Source organism: Coenobita brevimanus, chromosome 65 (genome assembly GCF_032717465.1).
Source record: "Coenobita brevimanus isolate Jiangsu-jjx chromosome 65, ASM3271746v2, whole genome shotgun sequence".
Lineage (NCBI taxonomy): Eukaryota > Metazoa > Arthropoda > Malacostraca > Decapoda > Coenobitidae > Coenobita > Coenobita brevimanus.
In genome coordinates this window covers 48,591,044-48,613,048 of record NC_137018.1, presented here as the reverse complement: position 1 = coordinate 48,613,048, position 22,005 = coordinate 48,591,044, and the positions used below count along the sequence as shown (strand labels likewise).

The 22,005-nt window shown below is 44.2% G+C and overlaps 1 protein-coding gene across 1 annotated transcript in view; it reads left to right on the top strand.

The window, feature by feature from the left end:
- Spn (protein phosphatase 1 regulatory subunit spinophilin) overlaps positions 1 to 22,005 on the top strand; it is a 159,383-nt gene that overhangs the window by 120,869 nt on the left and 16,509 nt on the right. The window contains exon 23 of the mRNA XM_080276511.1: positions 18,175 to 18,370. Coding sequence (XP_080132637.1) covers positions 18,175 to 18,370 — 196 coding nt within the window. The remainder of the gene's footprint in view (positions 1 to 18,174; positions 18,371 to 22,005) is intronic.

Genomic DNA, 22,005 nt, shown 5'->3' with positions numbered 1-22,005 from the left:
GTATAAGAAGGAAGGATATTTTCAGATATTTGAAGATAAATGAGAAGTATCGAAGGTAGGACACTGTGCTGGTGGGGTTGTTGGTGAACATTTGCCTGTAATAGTACAGCATATGAAGTGAAGGAAAAAGTTAGAGAAACCTGAATGATGAATGGAGCCAGGATGTGTGAAGCTTAGTTGACAGATGAATTACCGTATTGTTTTTCCCATTCAGCATGGCATGCTGTTTCATATCTTTTTTTAACAGTGTACTTCTCACTGTGGATCCAGTCTCGCCCCATTTTTTGGCTGGGAATGAAGGTTGGGTTGGTGATTGTGGTGATGAGCAGCATGTGAGGTGAAGCAATGTTTGAAGGTGTGAATAATGAGGTCATTTCATTGGGCACTGTACTGATAGTTCTTCCACTTTGGTGCTGTTCTTATCTTTCATTTCCTGATCCTGTTCACCCCATGTATTACCGTAGTTGGAAATAGGGTTAGGTTGATGGATTTACATTTCTTTGGTCATACTTTATTAATGATCAGTCATACACTGTATCACTGAGATGTCTGTAACGTTTCTGACTTCAGCATTTTCATATTCCTATTTCTGGATTATACTATATTCCTCTCTTTGAAATAAGAGAATATTGGGTTGGGATAATGGTCATTCATTCATTCATCATCTAATCTAGTGTTGCCCCATAAGGAGCATAGGAGCCCGGGACTAGGCAAGTTGGTCCTGACATTTAAGGTGAGAGTGACCAGCCTCACTCATTCCTGAGTGGCATTACGTGAGCAGTAAACCTCAGCCACCCAATGGATACAAACCTCTGTCTATCTATCTATCTATTGCCAGACGCCTCAATCCCGTTTGGGGTGGCCATAGACAAATCGCCTCCACGTCGTCCTGTCGCCTGCCATTTCACTGTCCTGCTCCCAACTCACACCCCCCTCTCTCATATACCTCTCCACCCCAACCCTCCATCTCATCCTCAGTCTCCTCCTCCCTCTTCCCCCCTCCAGCTCACTCACATACACTCTCTTTGTCAGTCTTTCACCCTCCATCCTCTCCACATGGCCAAACCACCTCAGTGTGTTCCTCATAATGCTTCCTATCACATCCACATCCACACCACAACGCTCCTTTATATCCTCATTCATCAGCCTGTCTTTCCATGTGACTCCACAGGCTCCTCTTAAATAACTCATTTCCACTACTCTCACTCTTGACTTGTGTCCTTCCAACAACGTCCATACGTTAGAGTTGGTATCACAATACTGTCATGTAGTAACTTTTTCACTTCCATGCTCACTTCCTTGTTTCTTATCACTGCCTTCAAGGAACCAGCAACCTTTCTTCCCTGCTGTACCCTTTCAATCACTTCACACTCCAAACCTCCATCCTTACTCATCACACTCCCCAAGTACTTAAACGTACTCACATTTTCCAATTCCTCACCATCCAACCTTGCTGTACATTCACTGACTTCACCTCTCTCAAAGACCATCACTTTACTCTTCCGTACATTCACCTTTAGATTCTGTTTCTTACACACTCTCCCAAACTCATCCACCAAGCCTTACAGCTCCCCTTCGTCTTCACTCAACAACACAGTATCATCTGCAAACAACAGTACAGGGAGTTTCCAGCCCTACCCTCTCTTACCAGGGCCACTCCAACATCCACTACCCTACCTTGTACCTCTTTTATTACCCCATCCATGTACAGATTGAACAACCATGGAGACATGACACATCCCTGTTTCAACCCAGCCTTCAAAGAAAAAAATCCACTCAGTTCACCATCCACACGCACAGCAGCCTTAGCACCATCATACATACTCTTCACAGCATTCAACAACTTCCCATCAACTCCATATATTCTTAATACTTTCCACAATCCTTGTCTATCTACCTGAATGATACAAACCTGCACTGGCTTAATCCTATTGGAGTGCCTTAATTGCCCATTAAACCACCAGCTGCCATAATTTGGTCACATGATTACTACCTAATGTAGTAAATGGTTTCCTGGTGTACAGGAAACCATTTGGCTTGTTACTCAGTGCAGAGTCACCCATAGACAGAAGGAAGTGGAAAGAATGAAGGAAAGAAAGACAGAAGAGGAAGGATGGAAAGAAGGAAGAGAGGAAAGGGCAGGCACCCGAGAGTAGCACTATATTGATTGAGTGGATGGTAAGTGAGTTAATGGTACTTATAATCATTCACTCATGCATTTTGCTCTCACTGCTGTCTCTTCAGAGATAGTATCTCTTTGTTCCTGATTTTGTAGCAAGTGAATGCTAATACTGTATATAGTGTTTAGGATTTGTGGATAATTTTTACTCTCCATTAAAGTCCATTTCTTTGACACAAGAACTGAGCCATACCTCCAGCTTGAATGCTGAGCTGTGATTGGGTGAACGTTGATGGGACACAGGTGCAGAAGTTTATATATATATATATACAGTAATCACTCCAATATCCGGATCAATAGAGCCATCGGTAGGTTCGGATATTGGTTTTGTCCGGATATTGGGCCCCAGCTTATGGACTTGTACTTACGGACCCTAACACAGAGAAACACCTATACAACTCCCTCCGGACATGCATAGCACCTATTTAACACCCAAATCACACCAATAAGGCACATAAATGACTGAAATAAATGCAATAGACACATAAAATGTGGGTTTAGAAGTATGTTCATACATTAATAAACATTCTGGTACTTATGGACTCTAACCGAACCTAACCTAACCGAACCTAACCGAACTCTGAAAAACACATTCCTACTGCACATGCATGAGGTAAGTTTAGTATGGAAAGAAGTACAGTATGACACTTTCTGGTAAGTATAGTATGGGAAAAAATACAATATGAAACATTCTGGTAAATATAGTATGGAAAATAGTACAACATGAAACATTTTGGCTACTTACAGCAAGTCCCTGGCCACCTCGATGAATAACCGCCTCCTCTCGGACTCTGACAGTAAGAACGATTTCCTGAAGCACTTGCACTACACTCTTCCTGAAGTCTTGCACTGAACTTAGTCACTAACACACAGAAGTCCGTTCTTTTCACAGTGTTCACTTTAGTCCAAATAATGTTCCATTAAATTTAAGTGTTGCACATTAACTTTTCCCAAGTTTTTTTAAGTTTCCAAAGCCAAAACAAAGAAGGTTAGTTACGTTAAATTTCTTTTCTACTTAGTCTTTTCTCCCAACTTGAAAACCTTAACACAACACACCGTTTTTCACTGCACAACACTCAAAATTCCCGTGTGGTCTAGTGGAGAAGTTCTTGCTGTTTATTCACTGTCAGAGCCCGAGAGTATCACTGGCAGGCGTCCAAAGGGAGTGCATCGGTGGGTAGTGGTGATGGCGTACCGACTACAGAAGACTCTGAAGACAGCTGCAAACTCACGTCGAGCGGTGACTCCACTGTAGCTGATGTGCTGGGCTGTGGCTCGGAGCATGAGGGCCTGTCTTGGGGAGGCAGGTGGAACCAGGAGCTTGGCACAGCGGGGTCACGGGCCTGAAAAAACTGTCAATCGTTGACTGACGCAAGGACCGACGATTCTGGCGATTGATGATGCGCTGCCGGAAAGCACGCACTTCCTCCACGAGTCCCAAGGGCCCCATCTCCCTGTCGCAGTCCGGGTGTTCCAGGTAGTCTAGGGCGAACTCTAGATGTTCCGGAGTGCGCTCAGCTTGGGATGGCTGGAGTAGTGTCCTGCTGGGTGGAGTCTGCATCATCATCGCCTTCGTCGTCGGAATCTTCAAGTTCGGGACTGACACCAGCAACCGAAGACGCGATCTCGATATCAGACAACGTCTGATACCCAGGATCGCCCTCGTCGTCGTCCAACCACTCACGAACATCGTCCACATCAACATCGTCGCCGTGCGTACGTAGCCGTGCATGGAAGTCATCCACGTCAAACCCTAGGAAATCGTACTCCACATCTGTTCCGAGAAGCAGACGAGACCAACCATTTTCAAGAGTTTTCACAGGGACTTCCTTCCATGCACTAGCCCAGTTGTACAGCGCAGACTTGATGTTGTAGCGGCGAAGGTTTTCCAAAGTCCGCTTGCCTCGAGTGTCACGTCCTTCCCTGCGCTCGTCTCGTCCTCGAGAACCACCATCACCTCGTCCAGGAACTTCCGACGGTACAGGCGCTTTGTTGCCACGATCACTCCCCTTGGTCCATTGGTTGAATGAGAGCAGTCGTATTGAGGTGGCAGAAACATGCACCTAATACGGCCATTCTCAGCAACCAAGTCCTTGTCCCTTACGGTGGGCAGGTGCATTGTCGAGGAGAAGGAGAGCCTTTACCTGGTCGCGAGGAATTCCCAGTGTCTTCGTCTGGTAATGTATGACCTCCTTGAAGTGATGGTGAAACCAGTCTTTGAAAATCACAGCTGTGAACCATGCTTTCAAAGAATGGTACCATACGACAGGAAGGACATCCATCACCCCACGAAGGCACCGAGGCTGCTTTGCACGGCCAACAATAACGGGCTTAAGCCGGTGCATGCCGTTAGCATTGGCACAACACGAAGCAGATATCCGTTCCTTAGAAAGCTTGCGGCCAGGTACACGCTTCTCCGTCTCATCGGCGAGAGTGTTCGTTGGCACCGAGCGATAGAATAGGCCAGTTTCGTCAGCGTTATAGACTTGACCGAGAGTGAGGCCCTCCCTGTCGATCAAGCCTTTCACCTTGTGCCGAAACTCGTCCACTCCATCCTCGTTAGCGTCCAATGCTTCGCCATGTGCTTTACGGTTAGTAAGGCCATGTCGCAACTTGAACGCGAAGAGCCAACCCTCGGATGCCTTGAAGTCTAGGGCGTCGTGAAGCCTTGCAAACTTCTCAGCAGCAGCCTTCAGCTCCGTTCCACGTACCATCACACCAGCTGCACGTTGCTGTCGATGCCAAATCAACGTGGAGCGGTCGATCTCTGCATACTTGGGAGTAAACATAACCTTCCTCTCCCACGTTGCGTTTGCTTCTCGACGAGAAGTCAGCCGTGTACTGCATGAGCTTGTCTCGGGAGCGCTTGATATCAAACAAAGTCGACCGGGACCAGGTTGAACTCGCGGAGAATGCGAGAGGAAGACCAACCCGCATCAACCTTCTCCAATATCTCCCGTTTCTTCTCCAGAGTCAACACCACTCTCTTCCTTTTCTCAGGAGCGGGGCCATCATCACACACTAAGAGTAGGGCAGAGAGCAGCAGGAGGCCTTGCAGCAAGTACGGCACCACCACAAAAAGCGAGCACGTGGGCAGCCATGACGAAGAGCGTAGGTCTTGTCGCGGTGAGAGACAGGCGGGAAGTGGGGAGGATGCAGCGGCGCTCTATCGGACGTCGGAGGAATGACGAACCAAAACAATGCTCTCACGCGGCAGTAGCGCAGGCAAGTTCAAATTACGGACGGCAAAAAATCGATTTTTTTCCAATTTTTGGATTTTCGGACCATTTTGGTAATGTTTGATCCCAGGACGATAAGGTTCGGTTAGTGGGGATGTTCGGTTATTGGGCGTCCGGATATTAGAGTGATTACTGTATATATATATATATATATATATATATATACTGTGTATATATACTGTGTATATATATATATATACAGTAATCACTCTAATATCCGGACGCCCAATAACCGAACATCCCCACTAACCGAACCTTATCGTCCTGGGATCAAACATTCCCAAAATGGTCCGAAAATCCAAAAAATTGGAAAAAAATCGATTTTTTGCCGTCCGTAATTTGAACTTGCCGCGCGCCGCGTGAGAGCATTGTTTTGGTTCATTCTCCTCCGACGTCCGATAGAGCGCCGCTGCATCCTCCCCACTTCCCGCCTGTCTCTCACCGCGACAAGACCTACGCTCTTCGTCATGGCTGCCCACGTGCTCGCTTGTGGTGGTGCCGTACTTGCTGCAAGGCCTCCTGCTGCTCTCTGCCCTACTCTTAGTGTGTGTGATGATGGCCCCCGCCTCCTGAGAAAAGGAAGAGAGTGGTGTTGACTCTGGAGAAGAAACGGGAGATATTGGAGAAGGTTGATGCGGGTTGGTCTTCCTCTCGCATTCTCCGAGTTCAACCTGGCCCGGTCGACTTTGTTTGATATCAAGCGTTCCCGAGACAAGCTCATGCAGTACACGGCTGACTTCGTCGAGAAGCAAACGCAACGTGAGAGGAAGGTTATGTTTACTCCCAAGGGCATGCAGACTCGACCGCCCACGTTGATTTGGTATCGACAGCAACGTGCAGCTGGTGTGATGGTACGTGGAACGGAGCTGAAGGCTGCTGCTGAGAAGTTTGCAAGGCTTCACGACGCCCTAGACTTCAAGGCATCCGAGGGTTGGCTCTTCGCGTTCGTTGCGACATGGCCTTACTAACCGTAAAGCACATGGCGAAGCATTGGACGCTAACGAGGATGGAGGGACGGCACAAGGTGAAAGGCTTGATCGACAGGGAGGGCCTCACTCTCGGTCAAGTCTATAACGCTGACGAAACTGGCCTATTCTATCGCTCGGTGCCAACGAACACTCGCCGATGAGACGGAGAAGCGTGTACCTGGCCGCAAAGCTTTCTAAGGAACGGATATCTGCTTTGTGTTGTGCCAATGCTAACGGCATGCACCGGCTTAAGCCCGTTATTGTTGGCCGTGCAAAGCAGCCTCGGTGCCTTCGTGGGTGATGGATGTCCTTCCTGTCGTATGGTACCATTCTTTGAAAGCATGGTTCACAGCTGTGATTTTCAAAGACTGGTTTCACCATCACTAAGCCATGGAGGTCATACATTACCAGACGAAGACACTGGGAATTCCTCGCGACCAGGTAAAGGCTCTCCTTCTCCTCGGCAATGCACCTGCCCACCCGCAAGACAAGGACTTGGTTGCTGAGAATGGCCGTATTAGGGTGCATGTTTCTGCCACCTAATACGACTGCTCTCATTCAACCAATGGACCAAGGAGTGATCGTGGCAACAAAGCGCCTGTACCGTCGGAAGTTCCTGGACGAGGTGATGGTGGTTCTCGAGGACGAGGACGAGCGCAGGGAAGGACGTGACACTGAGGCAAGCGGACTTTGAAAACCTTTCGCCGCTACAACATCAAGTCTGCGCTGTACAACTGGGGCTAGTGCATGGAAGGAAGTCCCTGTGAAAACTCTTGAAAATGGTTGGTCTCGTCTGCTTCTCGGAACAGATGTGGAGTACGATTTCCTAGGGTTTGACGTGGATGACTTCCATGCACGGCCACGTACGCACGGCGACGATGTTGATGTGGACGATGTTCGTGAGTGGTTGGACGACGACAAGGGCGATCCTGGGTATCAGACGTTGTCTGATATCGAGATCGCGTCTTCGGTTGCTGGTGTCAGTCCCGAACTTGAAGATCCTGACGACGAAGGCGATGATGATGCAGACTCCGCCCAGCAGGACACTACTCCAGCCATCCCCAAGCTGAGCGCACTCCGGGAACATCTAGAGTTCGTCCAGACTACCTGGAACACCCGGACTGCGACAGGGAGATGGGGCCCTTGGGACTCGTGGAGGAAGTGCGTGCTTTCCGGCAGCGCATCATCAATCGCCAGAATCGTCGGTCCTTGCGTCAGTCAACGATTGACAGTTTTTTCAGGCCCGTGACCCCCGCTGTGCCAAGCCCTGGTTCCACTCCGTTGCCTCCCCAAGACAGGCCCTCATGCTCCGAGCCACAGCCCAGCACATCAGCTACAGTGGAGTCACCGTCGACGTGAGTTTGCGGCTGTCTTCAGAGTCTTCTGTAGTCGGTACGCCATCACCACTACCCACCGATGCACCCTTGGACGCCTGCCAGTGATACTCTCGGCTCTGACAGTGAATAAACAGCAAGAACTTCTCCACTAGACCACACGGGAATTTTGAGTGTTGTGCAGTGAAAAAAACGGTGTGTTGTGTTAAGGTTTTCAAGTTGGGAGAAAGACTAAGTAGAAAAGAAATTTAACGTAACTAACCTTCTTGTTTTGGCTTTGGAAACTTAAAAAAACTTGGGAAAAGTTAATGTGCAACACTTAAATTTAATGGAACATTATTTGGACTAAAGTGAACACTGTGAAAAGAACGGACTTCTGTGTGTTAGTGACTAAGTTCAGTGCAAGACTTCAGGAAGAGTGTAGTGCAAGTGCTTCAGGAAATCGTTCTTACTGTCAGAGTCCGAGAGAGGAGGCGGTTATTCATCGAGGTGGCCAGGGACTTGCTGTAAGTAGCCAAAATGTTTCATGTTGTACTATTTTCCATACTATATTTACCAGAATGTTTCATATTGTATTTTTCCCATACTATACTTACCAGAAAGTGTCATACTGTACTTCTTTCCATACTAAACTTACCTCATGCATGTGCAGTAGGAATGTGTTTTTCAGAGTTCGGTTAGGTTCGGTTAGGTTAGGTTCGGTTAGAGTCCATAAGTACCAGAATGTTTATTAATGTATGAACATACTTCTAAACCCACATTTTATGTGTCTATTGCATTTATTTCAGTCATTTATGTGCCTTATTGGTGTGATTTGGGTGTTAAATAGGTGCTATGCATGTCCGGAGGGAGTTGTATAGGTGTTTCTCTGTGTTAGGGTCCGTAAGTACAAGTCCATAAGCTGGGGCCCAATATCCGGACAAAACCAATATCCGAACCTACCGATGGCTCTATTGATCCGGATATTGGAGTGATTACTGTATATATATATATGAAGCGTCTAGCGGCAGAGTGACGTATGCACCAGGGGGTTATTTTCAAGTAATTAAAGCTTAAATTTGAAGAATGTGTACATAAAAGATATAAAGAAAAAATAATGTTGTTTTATATTAATGTAATGCTTACAAAAAATGCAGTTTAATGAATCCACTGTTTAGAAAAACTAACAAACAAAAACCAAAACCAAACACAAATGCACCCCCCCCCCATTGGGGGTCATACACAAAATATTAACATGGGTTATAATTATGTGATCCAAATAAAAATAAACATAAAAACTAATAAAGTGTGAAAGTTTTTATATTAATAATGCAATTTCTTGATTTTTTATTAATTTTCATATTGTAAATTTTTAATGAAAAGCACTTAGAATGGGCAGAGGACAGTGCAGCCCATCAACCACGTGTGAGGTTTAGGGGGACACTGGTGGGGGACTGGCTGAGGCTGGGGGCTATAGTAGCCGCAGCGAGAAATGAATGCTGTGGTGGGGCAGCCGGGATGACCGGGGATTCCCCCACTGTAGCCATATCCACATGTCACCGACCATCGGCCACCGCTGCAGCCTCGCTCCATGATCCTTACCCTGTGTCTCTGGCTTTCTCTTTCTCTCTCGGTTTCTATATAAACTGGTGTATTTCCGAAACTAATTATGAAATTATTATGACTTTTGTTCCACACCACCTTTGAGGTAAAAATCAAGGAGAGTTTTCTGTATAAAGGTTTCCCCCCCTCCTAAATGTGGCATATGAGCGGGGGAGTGCGGCCTTGCCGATACCTCCGCCTGACCTATAATTATACACTCGCCAGAACTGACCTGCCCTCAGACAAGGGGGGGGAAACCTTTATACAGAAAACTCTCCTTGATTTTTACCTCAGTGGTGGTGTGGAACAAAAGTCATAATAATTTCATAACTAGTTTTGGAAATACACCAGTTTATATAGAAACCGAGAGAGAAAGAGAAAGCCAGAGACACAGGGTAAGGATCATGGAGCGGGGCTGCAGCGGTGGCTGATGGTCGGTGACATCCTACCTCTATGGTCGGTGACATGTGGATATGGCTACAGTGGGGGAATCCCCGGTCATCCCGGCTGCCCCACCACAGCGTTCATTTCTCGCTGCGGCTACTATAGTACTGAGACACAGCCTCCCAATGGCTAGCTGCTCGTGGCCCATATTTCCCTCTGCCATGTGGGAGCAAACTTCCTCTACGGGTTTTCAAGGCCTAAAACACGCGATGCTTGCCCATCTGCCAGCCAGCCATAAAGGTCCTTTTTATATGTAGCTTTATACAGGAAGGATCTAGAAGGCTCCACCTATATATTGGTGGGAATAACTCACCATCGGCCATTTTTGGCGCATATGTCACTCTGCCGCTAATATATATATTAGGGTTATGACAAAAAAAATAAATTTCCCTAATTTTAAAAACCCTGCTATGCTGGGCGATGAACTTTAATGTATAAATCACAAATATGATGTTGGTTTTGGATTTCCCTTAAAAAAGCCTCCCCACACAAACTTATTTCATTGGGCTAAATTTGCACATTTTTTACAGTTTGTGCTGTTCAGTCAAAATCAATATATTTTAAAATATTTGTGTTTGCAGGGTACCTAGTGTTTATTGAGATGGCAGTACCATGACATACTTCAAATCTTGTGATTCTGTCGTGAAGAACGCGCAGAAATGGGGTGCAAACCTACCAAAGTCAAATTATACGAAGTGGTGTAATCTGCCCAGGATAGGAAGTTTGTGTCAGAATGCCATGAAAATGTGATATATTGGGAAGGTACCATTTGTTATTAGAAGAGGATAAACTGAAGAAAAGCAGGATTCAGCAAGTATATTGCAAACTAATCCAGTTATGGCAAAAATTGTTTTCCTGCATTGAGTCAGCAAGAAATTAAAGCACTGCTGAACAAACTGATCAGTGAATATGAAAGCTACCAAAGTAGGCCAAAAGAAGTGTTTCAAAGCTAGTTGAAAAATCTTTTTGACATAACCAAAGTTGATGGGGAGTGACTTTGCTGGGAAGATAGGGAACTGTATCATAAACAAGTTACATCTGGTGGAAAAGTCAATACACTACACATAAACTTGCTGCATTATCGACAATCCATCCACCAATAACACATCAAGTTGGCACATCATATGAGATTGAAACTGAAGATACTACCACAAGTGATACAGAGAACAGTAACAATGAAGAAGCCCCAAGTACAAGGAAGATGCCATCTTCAACATACCATGCAATGCAATTGGTAACAGGTCATTCGTTGTCAACGAATAAAGCATCTAGTGTGTGCTCAACTGTTGGTAATGTTTCCACACCTATGCAGTCTGGTGTATGGTGTGCCGTTGTCAGGGCTGGAGAAAAACAGAAGGAAAAAATCAAATCACAACTACAAGAGGAGAAAAACTATTGTTTGCAGTTTGATGGAAAAAAAATTATCCAATAGAGAGTACCAAGTAGTCTGCCTTCACAGCAAAACTAGGAAGATCAGTTTGGAAATCATGAAATGTAGTAGTGGATCAGCTCTGGATATTTTCAATGGCCTTTAGAAAGTTCTAGATGAATATGATGCCTGGTAAAGTATTACAGTGATCATTTGTGATACAGCGGCTGTAAACATAGGACATATGAATGGTGTTGTGGTTAGGATACATGAAAAAATGACTAAAAAGGGTTTGGACAAGCCTCAATATATTGGATGTCAGCATCATATACTGGACAGGATCATGATGCATGTTTAGGACTTCTTTGTGACAAAGGTTTCCGCTAAGCCAAATTTGAGTTACAAGTTCGATGAGGAACTGATTGAAAAGTATGCAGAACTACAAAGTTCTTTTGAAGCAGGTAAGAAAATGGAAATGGGTGAAAATCAGGGATGGAGAGATGACTTCAAATTACTGTATTAATTGTGCAAAGCATTCCAATTCTACAGGGAACAAGGGGCATTTCCAGAAATCAAATGGAGGAAACTACCATCATTACATAGTGCTCACTTGAATTCAAGGGCAATTTACAACCCTAATCGCATATTTTCTGGTTCCAAACTGGGGAGGCACATTGGAGATACCAGCACGCTTTATTGCCTGTGGATGGCAAGAGGCGTGGTTTTCTGATCAGAAATTCAAAGAGATATCCTGTGAAAACCTACTGACCAGTGATAAAGAACTGAAGTGCCTTGAAACTCACTGGAGCAAGGAAAGATCTGCTCTGAACATACCACGGACCAGCAGCGTTGCTGAAAGGGCAGTAAAATTGACAGAGAAGTTGAGTGGAAAGTGCAAGAAGGACACAGATGTGAGGTTCTTGGCAACAAATACACTGTAATTATGTAGTGTGCATCCTACATTTTACGATTTTTGTGTTTTTTGCAAAACAGTTTGATTTTGTGTGGGGGATCTTTTGATGGAATTAAGCAAAATGACCAGTACATTTGTATTATGTACCAAAATGCTCATTGATTCCCACTGCAGGCAAATTATTTCTTTTTCTAGTCATAACATATATATCTATCTATCTGTCTCTCTACAGTAAAAGTCCCCCAATCTGGCCTCCAGTAATCCGAAAATCCCAATACTCCGAATTTGTCAAGGCTATATATATATATATATACACACACACACACACACACACAGTTGTGGAGAAATTATTATGGATTTTTCTGAAAATGAGCATTTTTATGTTTGAAGGTCGCTGAAACTCATTAACAGATCAAAGTGCATCTGTATTTTGCTAAATCTATATACACACATTGCTTTAGTACATTGCTGAAAGAAGTGTCTGGACACCTCATGACATTCCACAAATGTAGGATTAACACAGTTCCTTGATTTTTGCTGATTTTTTTTTTTTTTTTTTTTAATGCGAGGAAGAAGGAACCAAAGGCCATGAGCCCGCAGTAACAGTTCCCTCCAAGAGAAAAACAAAATACAATAGAGAGCCAAATTCAAGATCCGATCATTTTGAGATGCCTGGACACACTACGTTTGAAAGACTGGAGATCATAGGCAGAAGGAAATACAGACAGAGGGAGACAGTTCCAGAGCTGACCTGTTGCATAAATGAAAGACTGGGAGTAACGGTTAACTCTTGCATTAGAGAGTTGGACAGAAAAGGGATGAGAGTTTGCTGCCAGACGGGTGCTACGCGCCCGTCGTAGAGGTGGAGGAATGCAAGCAGACAGTTCAGAGGAGCAGTGACCATTAAAGTAGCGATAGAAAAGAGATAAAGATGCAACAGTGCGGCGAAGAGACAGAGGTTGAAGGGAGTCAGTAAGAGGAGGAGAGTTAATGAGACGAAAAGCCTTTGACTCCACCCTATTGAGAAGAGCTGTATGTGGGGAGCCTCCCCACACATGAGAGTTGTACTCCACACAGGGGCGGATAAAACCCCTGTATAGAGTCAACAATTGAGCAGGGGTAAAGAAAGAGCGGAGTCGGCTTAGCACACCCAATCTCTTGGAAGCAGATTTTACAAGAGATGTAATATGATCTTTCCAAGATAAGTCCCGAGTAAATGAAACCCCAAGCATGTTCAAGGATGATGCAGGATTAATCTGAATATTATTAAACAGTGGGTATACCTGTGGAAGATTTTGTCGGGTTGATAGGTGTAAGAACTGAGTCTTAGATGCATTAAAGACAACTATATTATTTTTACCCCAGTCAGAGATATGAGCCAAGTCAGACATTAGGTGTGCCATAGCCTCATCCCTTGTTTCTTGAAGTAACTGTTGAGATGGGCGTTGCGGGAACCGAATGGAAAGGTGAAGGGTGGAGTCATCAGCTTATGAGTGGATAGGGTTAGATGTACAGCTTAGAAGACCATTGATGAATAAAAGGAAGAGAGTTGGTGATAGGACAGAGCCCTGAGGAACACCACTGTTGATAGATCTAGGAGAAGAACGATGGCCGTCTACGACAGCAGCTATAGAACGACCAGAAAGGAAGCTAGCGATGAAAGCACAGATAGAAGGATAGAAACCGTAGGAGGGCAGTTTGGAAATTAAAGATTTATGCCAGACTCGATCGAAAGCCTTTGATATGTCAAGTGCAATGGCAAAGCTTTCGCCAAAGTCCCGAAAGGAGGATGACCAGGAGTCTGAAAGGTAGGTGAGAAGATCGCCAGTGGAGCATCCCTGACGGAACCCATACTGACGATCGGAAAGAAGGTTGTGATAGGAAAGATGCCTTAAAATTTTTCTATTAAGAATTGGCTCGAAAACTTTTGAAATACAGGACGTTAAAGCAATTGGACGATAGTTGGAGGGTTGGGAGTGGTCACCCTTCTTTGGGACTGGCTGAATGAGAGCAAACTTCCAGCAAGAAGGAAAGGTACAAGTTGACAGACAAAGGCGAAATAGTTTGCCTAGGCAGGGTGTAAGCACAGAAGCACAGTTTTTGAGAACAACAGGAGGGACCCCATCAGGCCCATATGCCTTGTTAGTACTGAGGCCAGTAATGGCAGAAAATACATCAACTGAAGAAATTTTAATGTCAGCCATGAGGAAGTCAGAGGGGGGAAGTGATGGAGGAACAGCACCGGAATCGTCTAAGGTGGAATTGGAGGAGAAAGTCTGTGCGAAGAGATCTGCTTTATCAGTAGAAGAAATAGCTACAGAACCATCAGAGTAGAAAAGAGGAGGGAAGGATGATGAGGTAAAGTTGTTAGAAAATTTTTGGCAAGGTGCCAGAAGGAGTGGGAAGAATTCGAGTTGGAGAGTTGAGAGCATTTAGTATGGATGAAATTATTTTTAGTAGAGCGAAGAACAGACTTAGCACGATTCCGGGCAGAAATGTAAAGATTATGTGATTCAGGGGTGGGTTGGCTCCGGTACCTTTTGTAGGCCTTCTCCTTGTTGCGGACAGCATTAGAACAAGCGTGATTAAACCAAGGCTTTCTTGCGTTAGTCAAAGGATATGAGAAAGGAATGTATGCTTCCATGCCCGAGAGAATAACCTCCGTAATGCGCAAGGCACACTCAGATGGCTCACGGCCATGGAAGCAATAATCATTCCAGGGAAAATCAAAGAAGTACTGCCTGAGGGCCTCCCAGTCCGCGGCTCCAAAATGCCAGAGACGACGTTTCCCTGGAGGGTCCGCAGGCCGTACTGGAGCGATAGGACAGGTTAAGGTAATAAGGTTGTGATCGGAGGAGCCCAACGGAGAGAAAAGATTAACAGAGTAAGCAGAAGGATTAGTTGTGAGGAAGAGGTCAAGTATGTTGGAGCTCTCTCCAAGGCGGTCAGGGATACGGGTAGGGTGCTGTACAAGCTGCTCTAGGTCATTAAGGATAGAAAAGATGTAGGCTTGTTCACCAGGTGGATCCGTGAAAGGAGAGGAGAGCCAAAGGTGGTGGTGAACATTGAAATCTCCAAGAATGGAGATTTCAGAGAAAGGAGAAATGGACAGAATGTGTTCCATCGTAGAAGTAAGATAGTCGAAGAATTTTTGATAGTCAGTAGAATTAGGGGATAAGTAAACAGCACAGATATATTTAGTCAGAGAATGACAGGAAAGCCGAAGCCAGAGAGTGGAGAATTCAGAAGAATCAAGTTCAGGAACACGAGAGCAAGATAAGATGTTGCGTATGTATACACAACAGCCACCTTTGGCTTTGAAATGAGTATAGAGAAAGTAGGAGGATACAGAAAAGGGTTTGCTGTCAGTTGCCTCAGACAGCTGAGTCTCCGTTAGAAAATGGAACCAATCATGTATTAGTTGCTGTATACGATGAGTTTTGTCTGTTATTGGTACTTTGTTTCTTTCATCTTTCAGTTCATCCCATAAATTCTCAGTTGGGTTCCTGTCAGGTGAATTTCCAGCCCATGGTAGCAACTGAACACCATTTTGCTTGCACCAGGTCTTGACTTTCTTCTGTGTATTGCATGGGGCAGAGTCCTGTTGGAAAATCCATGGTCTTTTTCCATACCATTCCCTTGTCTGAGGCATGAGGCAAGTTCTAAGATCTTGATATACATGTCTTGGTTAATGGTGCCATCAACAGTGTGCAAACAACTCATACCATTCACTGATATTGCCCCAAGAACATGATTTTATGTGGAAATTTCATGGTGTTCTTCAGACATTCTGCCATGAATTCCTCTCCGGCTCTTCGTCAGACAGTCTGGATGCAATCGCCAAGTACCTGGATGGTGGACTCATTGGATAACACCAACGGAAGCAAATTGAAACAAGAAACCATTAGAATCAATGCAAGGAGAGTAAATAAACATTGTGATGTCTAGTGGTGTGTCAGAAATTTGAGATGAGGCATTACTTTTTGTGTAGATATCATTCCATGCTAGTAAATTTCATATGATTTTATTTTAATAGCTCATATTTGCACTTTAGAATTGTAAGTCAGACTTTTTTACCAATTTCTAGTCATCTGAAGTCAATTGGGCATGTTGCTTGGCCTATTAACAAAGGGACTGCATCAAGGTCTTTGTAAGTTGCGTTTTCTTCCTCGGTCAATATGCCCGCAATCCTGCTTCCAGAAGCCTGTAACTCACTGTTCTGGGGTGCAGATTCACTTCCTCCTCATCCGTCAAACTTGCAATATTTCTGCATGATATTCTTTGGTTCTTAAAGCCATATGTACTATCTTCCTATTCACTGTGGGTATAGTTTTCCTTTTTCTGCTACTCTTCAATCCTTTTTTCGTTCAAATTTAAACCATTTTCTGCTATTTTCATGAAAAAACTAACAGCTTATGGTGAAATGTTCAGTTTCTTGGCAGTTTCATACATGTTTCCTGCAACATAATCTTGATTTGTCCAACTTCCCTAGGACTCAAATCTTTATTCTTTCCCATTTTCAATAAAGCACGTATAACAAACAATATGCCCCTGAAATTAAAAACAAGAAAAATAAATGCACAAGGAAAGTGGAAATTTTATAGAAAAAATTCCTTATGCATATAAATGTTGTTAGCTGTCAGAAAATAGCAGCTCACATCCATGCTGCAACAAGTTCTAAGCAGCGCTGTGGGTTCCAAGCTGAGTCAAGTTCAATCATGTCCACCCTGCTTTATCAGTGTTGCCATAAAGAGGTTTATTTTTACATCAAAACCCGACATAAATATGTGTACATAGAGATTTTGCAAAATACAGATGCACTTTCAACTGTAAGTGAGTTTCAGCGGTTTAAACATAAAAATGCTCATTTTCAGAAAAATCCATCATAATATTTCCGGTACTGTATAGAGATAGATAGATAGATATATATATATATATATATATATATATATATATAAATACTTCTGTTGTTCACTTGGTGTAGTGCTGCTCTCATTCCTCCTCCTTCTGTCTACGGGTGACTCTACATTGAATGACAAGCCGGTTTCCTGTACACCAGGAAACCACTTACTATGCTGGGTGGTAACCATTTAACCAACATATGGCACCTGGTGGTTTAGTGGGTAATTAAGGTGCTCCCCGGAATAAGCTTGTGCAGGTTTGTATTCAAGGGGTGGTTGAATTTTACTGCTCACATAATGCCACTCAGGGGTGAGTGAGGCTGGTCACTCTCCTCTTAAATGTTAGAACCAACTTGCCTAGCCCTGGGCTTCTACGCTCCTCATGGGGCAACACAGGAGTAGATGTATGTACTCCATATTGTTGATAATCATCATAATTAGTAATTTATTCTCCCTACGTGTCAAGTGGGTTGGTGAAGGGTTAGTGCCCCTCCCTGTAAAACAAATAACTCAGAGTCAAATGGCCACCCCGTACGGAATTATGGCGTCTGGCAATAGATAGATAGTAATTTATTCTTCCTGTACTTTGGGGCTAAAGATTTGTTCCATTGATATGAAGTTGACAGTGATACAGAAGGTTGAATGCTAAGAAATGTTTTGCTGGTTTTGCTTAACTCAGGTTTGTCTGTCCAAGCAGACCTGTCAACCATAGGTAAGCATCTGTAATTGTGGGGCTGTCTTACAAGTACAGTACTGTACAGTAGATACACTGTGTAGGGATCTGACACACACTCATAGTAGAAAGCACCTCACCAGGGTCCTTCCCTTGGCAAGTTGCAGAGACTTGTGAGGTTTGGTTTCCACATGGACTCTGCAGCTACTCCACCCAGAGTGCACAAAGCCACCACATGTGGACTCCTCATCAGCACCTGCAGAGATGTTTTATTGCAGTAAGCTGCAAGGAGAGAAAGGCACTTTTGCCATAAAATTTAGGGGAAAAAAAAAATCAGGGTAATGATGATGACTAGGTCCTTTATTTCTAACTGGTTGGAGTGACACTTTTGTCAATCATATAGGTTTGATTTCCAGCAGCTTAAAGTTTTTTCAGTCATAAGTAACACCACCAGGGGAGTAAAGTGGCTGTCTACGCTTAAACGTACTGAACTTTGGAGCCTATCGTGGGTCTATACACCTTGAAGGAGCGATATAGAATTGGTTGTTAGTTTTAATCTTTAATGACTCCCAGGCTGGTCGGGAGTCACTGCGGGACAGGGATGGAGTACGAGAGAGTGGAACAGGAGGCAGCCCCCCGTCCCCTAAGCCCTCCCGCACCAGTATCACCTCTCATCACCCCAGCCCCGCCACAGTCAGTCCTAACCCATCAGGCGTGGTACTACTCAGTCAGCGGCCCCTTGACTCATCTTCACATAAGGTGGCCACAGGTAAGCAAATGGAAGGATCAGACACAGATGGGAGGGGCAATGCAAAGGAGAGAAAACTGAGGATGAAGCAGGTACTGTGTATATCAGTAGTTAGAGATTAATTAATAATGAAGATTAATATGTGGATCAGGCAGGTAGTGAGAGGTGGATAAATGCTGAGGATAAAGTAATACTAATAATAAAAATCTGGTTGCTGATACGAGGGCCGTGAGGGGAAGATGTGGAGGTCTGTCAGATCATATGATTGTGGTATGCAAGATCAAGCTGAGAGGAGTGAGGTGGACCAAGAGAGAAAGGAGCAGTCAGGGAGAAAGACAAAGTTGAGAAGCTGAGGATCAGAGAAATTGGCATATAAATACAGGACAAAACTGGGGAGGAGGTGGAATCAGTGAATTGGAATTAAATGAATCTGGACAGCCTGTGGAATGCATTTAGAGATTGCTTGGGAATGCGAAAGCAGTGTGTGGTGTGGCAAGAGTAACAACAAAGAAGGGTACGGCATGGTGGGATGAAGAGGATAAGAGTGCAGTGGAAGAAAAGAGGAAGAAGTGGCTAGAGTGGTTACAGAACAGGGGTTCAATTGAAATAAGAACTGAATATATTGAGAGCAAGAAACACGTAAAAAGACTAGTGAAGAGGAAAAAAGAGGTATAGTAAATGATTGATCTATCTATCTATCTATTGCCAGACGCCTCAATCCCGTTCAGGGTGGCCACAAACAAATCGCCTCCTCGTCGCCCTGTCCCCCGCCATTTCACTGCCTTGCTCCCAACTTGCATCCCCCTCTCTCATATACCTCTCCACCCCATCCCTCCATCTCATCCTCGGCCTCCCCCTCCACCTTACTCACATACACTCTCTTTGTCAGTCTTTGACCCTCCATCCTTTCCACATGGCCAAACCACCTCAGTGTGTCCCTCCTAACGCATCCCATCACATCCACACCACAACACTCCTTTATATCCTCATTTGTCAGCCTGTCTCTCCATGTGACTCCACAGGCTCCTCTTAAATAACTCATTTCCACTGCTCTCACTCTTGACTTGTGCCCTTCCAACAACATCCAAGCTTCACTTCCATACATTAGAGTTGGTATCACAATACTGTCATGTAGTAACTTTTTCACTTCCATGCTCACTTCCCTGTTTCTTATCACTGCTTTCAAGGAACCAGCAACCTTTCTTCCCTGCTGTACCCTTTCAAGCACTTCACCCTCCAAACCTCCATCATTACTCATCACACTACCCAAGTACTTAAACGTACTCACATTTTCCAATTCCTCACCATCCAACCTCGCTGTACATTCACTGATTTCACCTCTCTCAAAGACCATCACTTTACTCTTCCGTACATTCACCTTTAGATTCTGTTTCTTACACACACTCCCAAACTCATCCACCAAGCCTTACAGCTCCCCTTCATCTTCACTTAACAACACGGTATCATCTGCAAACAACAGTATAGGGAGTTTCCAGCCCTACCCTCTCTCACCTCAACAACACAGTATCATCTGCAAACATGTAGAGGTGTATGGTATGTAGGAGGACTGCTGGGCCTTGATAGCAGGCTGTGAAGCCTATGCCCAGAGTTGGGCACATAAAAAAAAAAAAAAAAAAAAAAAAACAACAACAACAACAGTACAGGGAGTTTCCAGCCCTACCCTCTCTCACCAGGTCCACTCCAACATCCACTACCCTACCTTGTACCTCTTTTATTACCCCATCCATGTACAGATTGAACAACCATGGAGACATGACACATCCCTGTTTCAACCCAACCTTCAAAGAAAAAAATTCACTCAGTTCACCATCCACACGCACTGCAGCCTTAGCACCATCATACATACTCTTCACAGCATTCAACAACTTCCCATCTACTCCATATATTCTTAATACTTTCCACAGTCCTTGTCTATCCACCCTGTCATATGCTTTCTCCAAATCCATGAAAGCCGCATACAACTTCTTTCCCTTCTCTAGAAACTTTCCCACTAAAGATCTAAGAATGAATATCTGATCTACACAACCTCTTCCCTTCCTAAAGCCTCCCTGTTCTTCTCCAACTAATTCCTCTGTTATTTCCCTAACTCTGTCAATAAGTATCCTACCATACACGTTTCCTATTATACTAAGAAGACAAATGCCCCTATGATTACCACACACTTCTCTTTACCCTTTTCCTTTGTTCAAGGGAATAATTATACCTGACTTCCAATCCTCCGGAACTCTACCTTTCTCCCAGGCCAATCTGCACATCTTCCACATCCATTCTACAACTATCTCTCCCCCATGCTTCAATATTTCACCACACACTCCATCAATTCCTGGGGCTTTCCCCAATTTAACTTTCTTCAATGCCTCCACAACTTCTATCCTACTGATTTCTTCTTGTCTTCTCACCTCCCTCCTTCTCCTAGCCATTCCCCAGCCACTTATACTCGCATCACTTCCATCTTCTATGTTCAACAATTCCTTAAAGTGTTCTCTCCACCTGATCACTTTTTCTCCCTTCTCCACTAGTAATCTACCATTTTTATCTTTCATTCCCCTGCTAACTTCACTTCCACCCTGTCTTACTCTCTTCACCTCTTTCCAGAACATTTTCTTACAGTCCCTCCACTTTACATAATAATCTAGGGGAAAAAATGAATGCAGACTACACTGAAAATATGAAGCTACTCTTGAAAGAGTGCAGAAGTGTATAAGTGACAGTGGAAAGAAATGTGAAAGTGTGAAGGATGTAAGTGGTAGATTATTAACCCATTGGAATAAAGTAAGGACCAGATGGAGAGAATATTTTGATAGCCTGATGAATGGGAATAGAGAAAGCAGTGCAGCTGTAAACATGATTAATTTTTGGGGGTGTGCAGAGAAGGAATGCAGTGCCAGGAAACGTGAAACTCACTCAGGTGAAGAACGCCGTGAAGCGTCTGAAAAATGGGAAAGCAGCTGGGGTTGATGAGGTGTATGCAGAGATGATTAAGTGTAGTGGAGAGAGCAGAATGAAGTACATGTTGGAGATATGTAAGAAGGCATGGATGAGTGAAACTGTGCCAGCAGAGTGGAAAATGGCAGTGATTGTACCCCTGTACAAAAATAAATGTGAGCGAAGTGAATGAAAGAACTATCATAGCATAAGTTTATTGAATGTTGGAGGGAAGGTATATGGAAGAATTATTATAAAGACAGTAAGAGAGATATCAGAAGTCCTAGTGAGTGATGAACAAGGTGGCTTTAGGAATGGTAGAGGATATGTGGATTAAATATTTGCAGTGAGACAGATAATGGAGGAAGCTTGTGAGAAGGACTATAAGGTGATTATGGCATTCATGATCTGGAAAAAGCATATGACAAAATAGACAGAGAAGGATTGTGGGAGGTTTTTTGCATGTACGGTGTAGATGGTAAGCTATTAGGTGCCTTCAAGAGTTTTTATGATGGTAGTGAGGCATGTGTAAGGGTAAATGGGCATCTAAGTGAATGGTTCACGATCATTGTGGGCATACGACAAGGTTGCATGATGTCACCATGGTTGTTCAATATATATATGGGTGAGGTGATGAGAGAAGTAAAAGCACAAGTAATGGAGAGGTGGATGGCAGTAATGAATGGTGATGGATGGAATATCTCAAATTT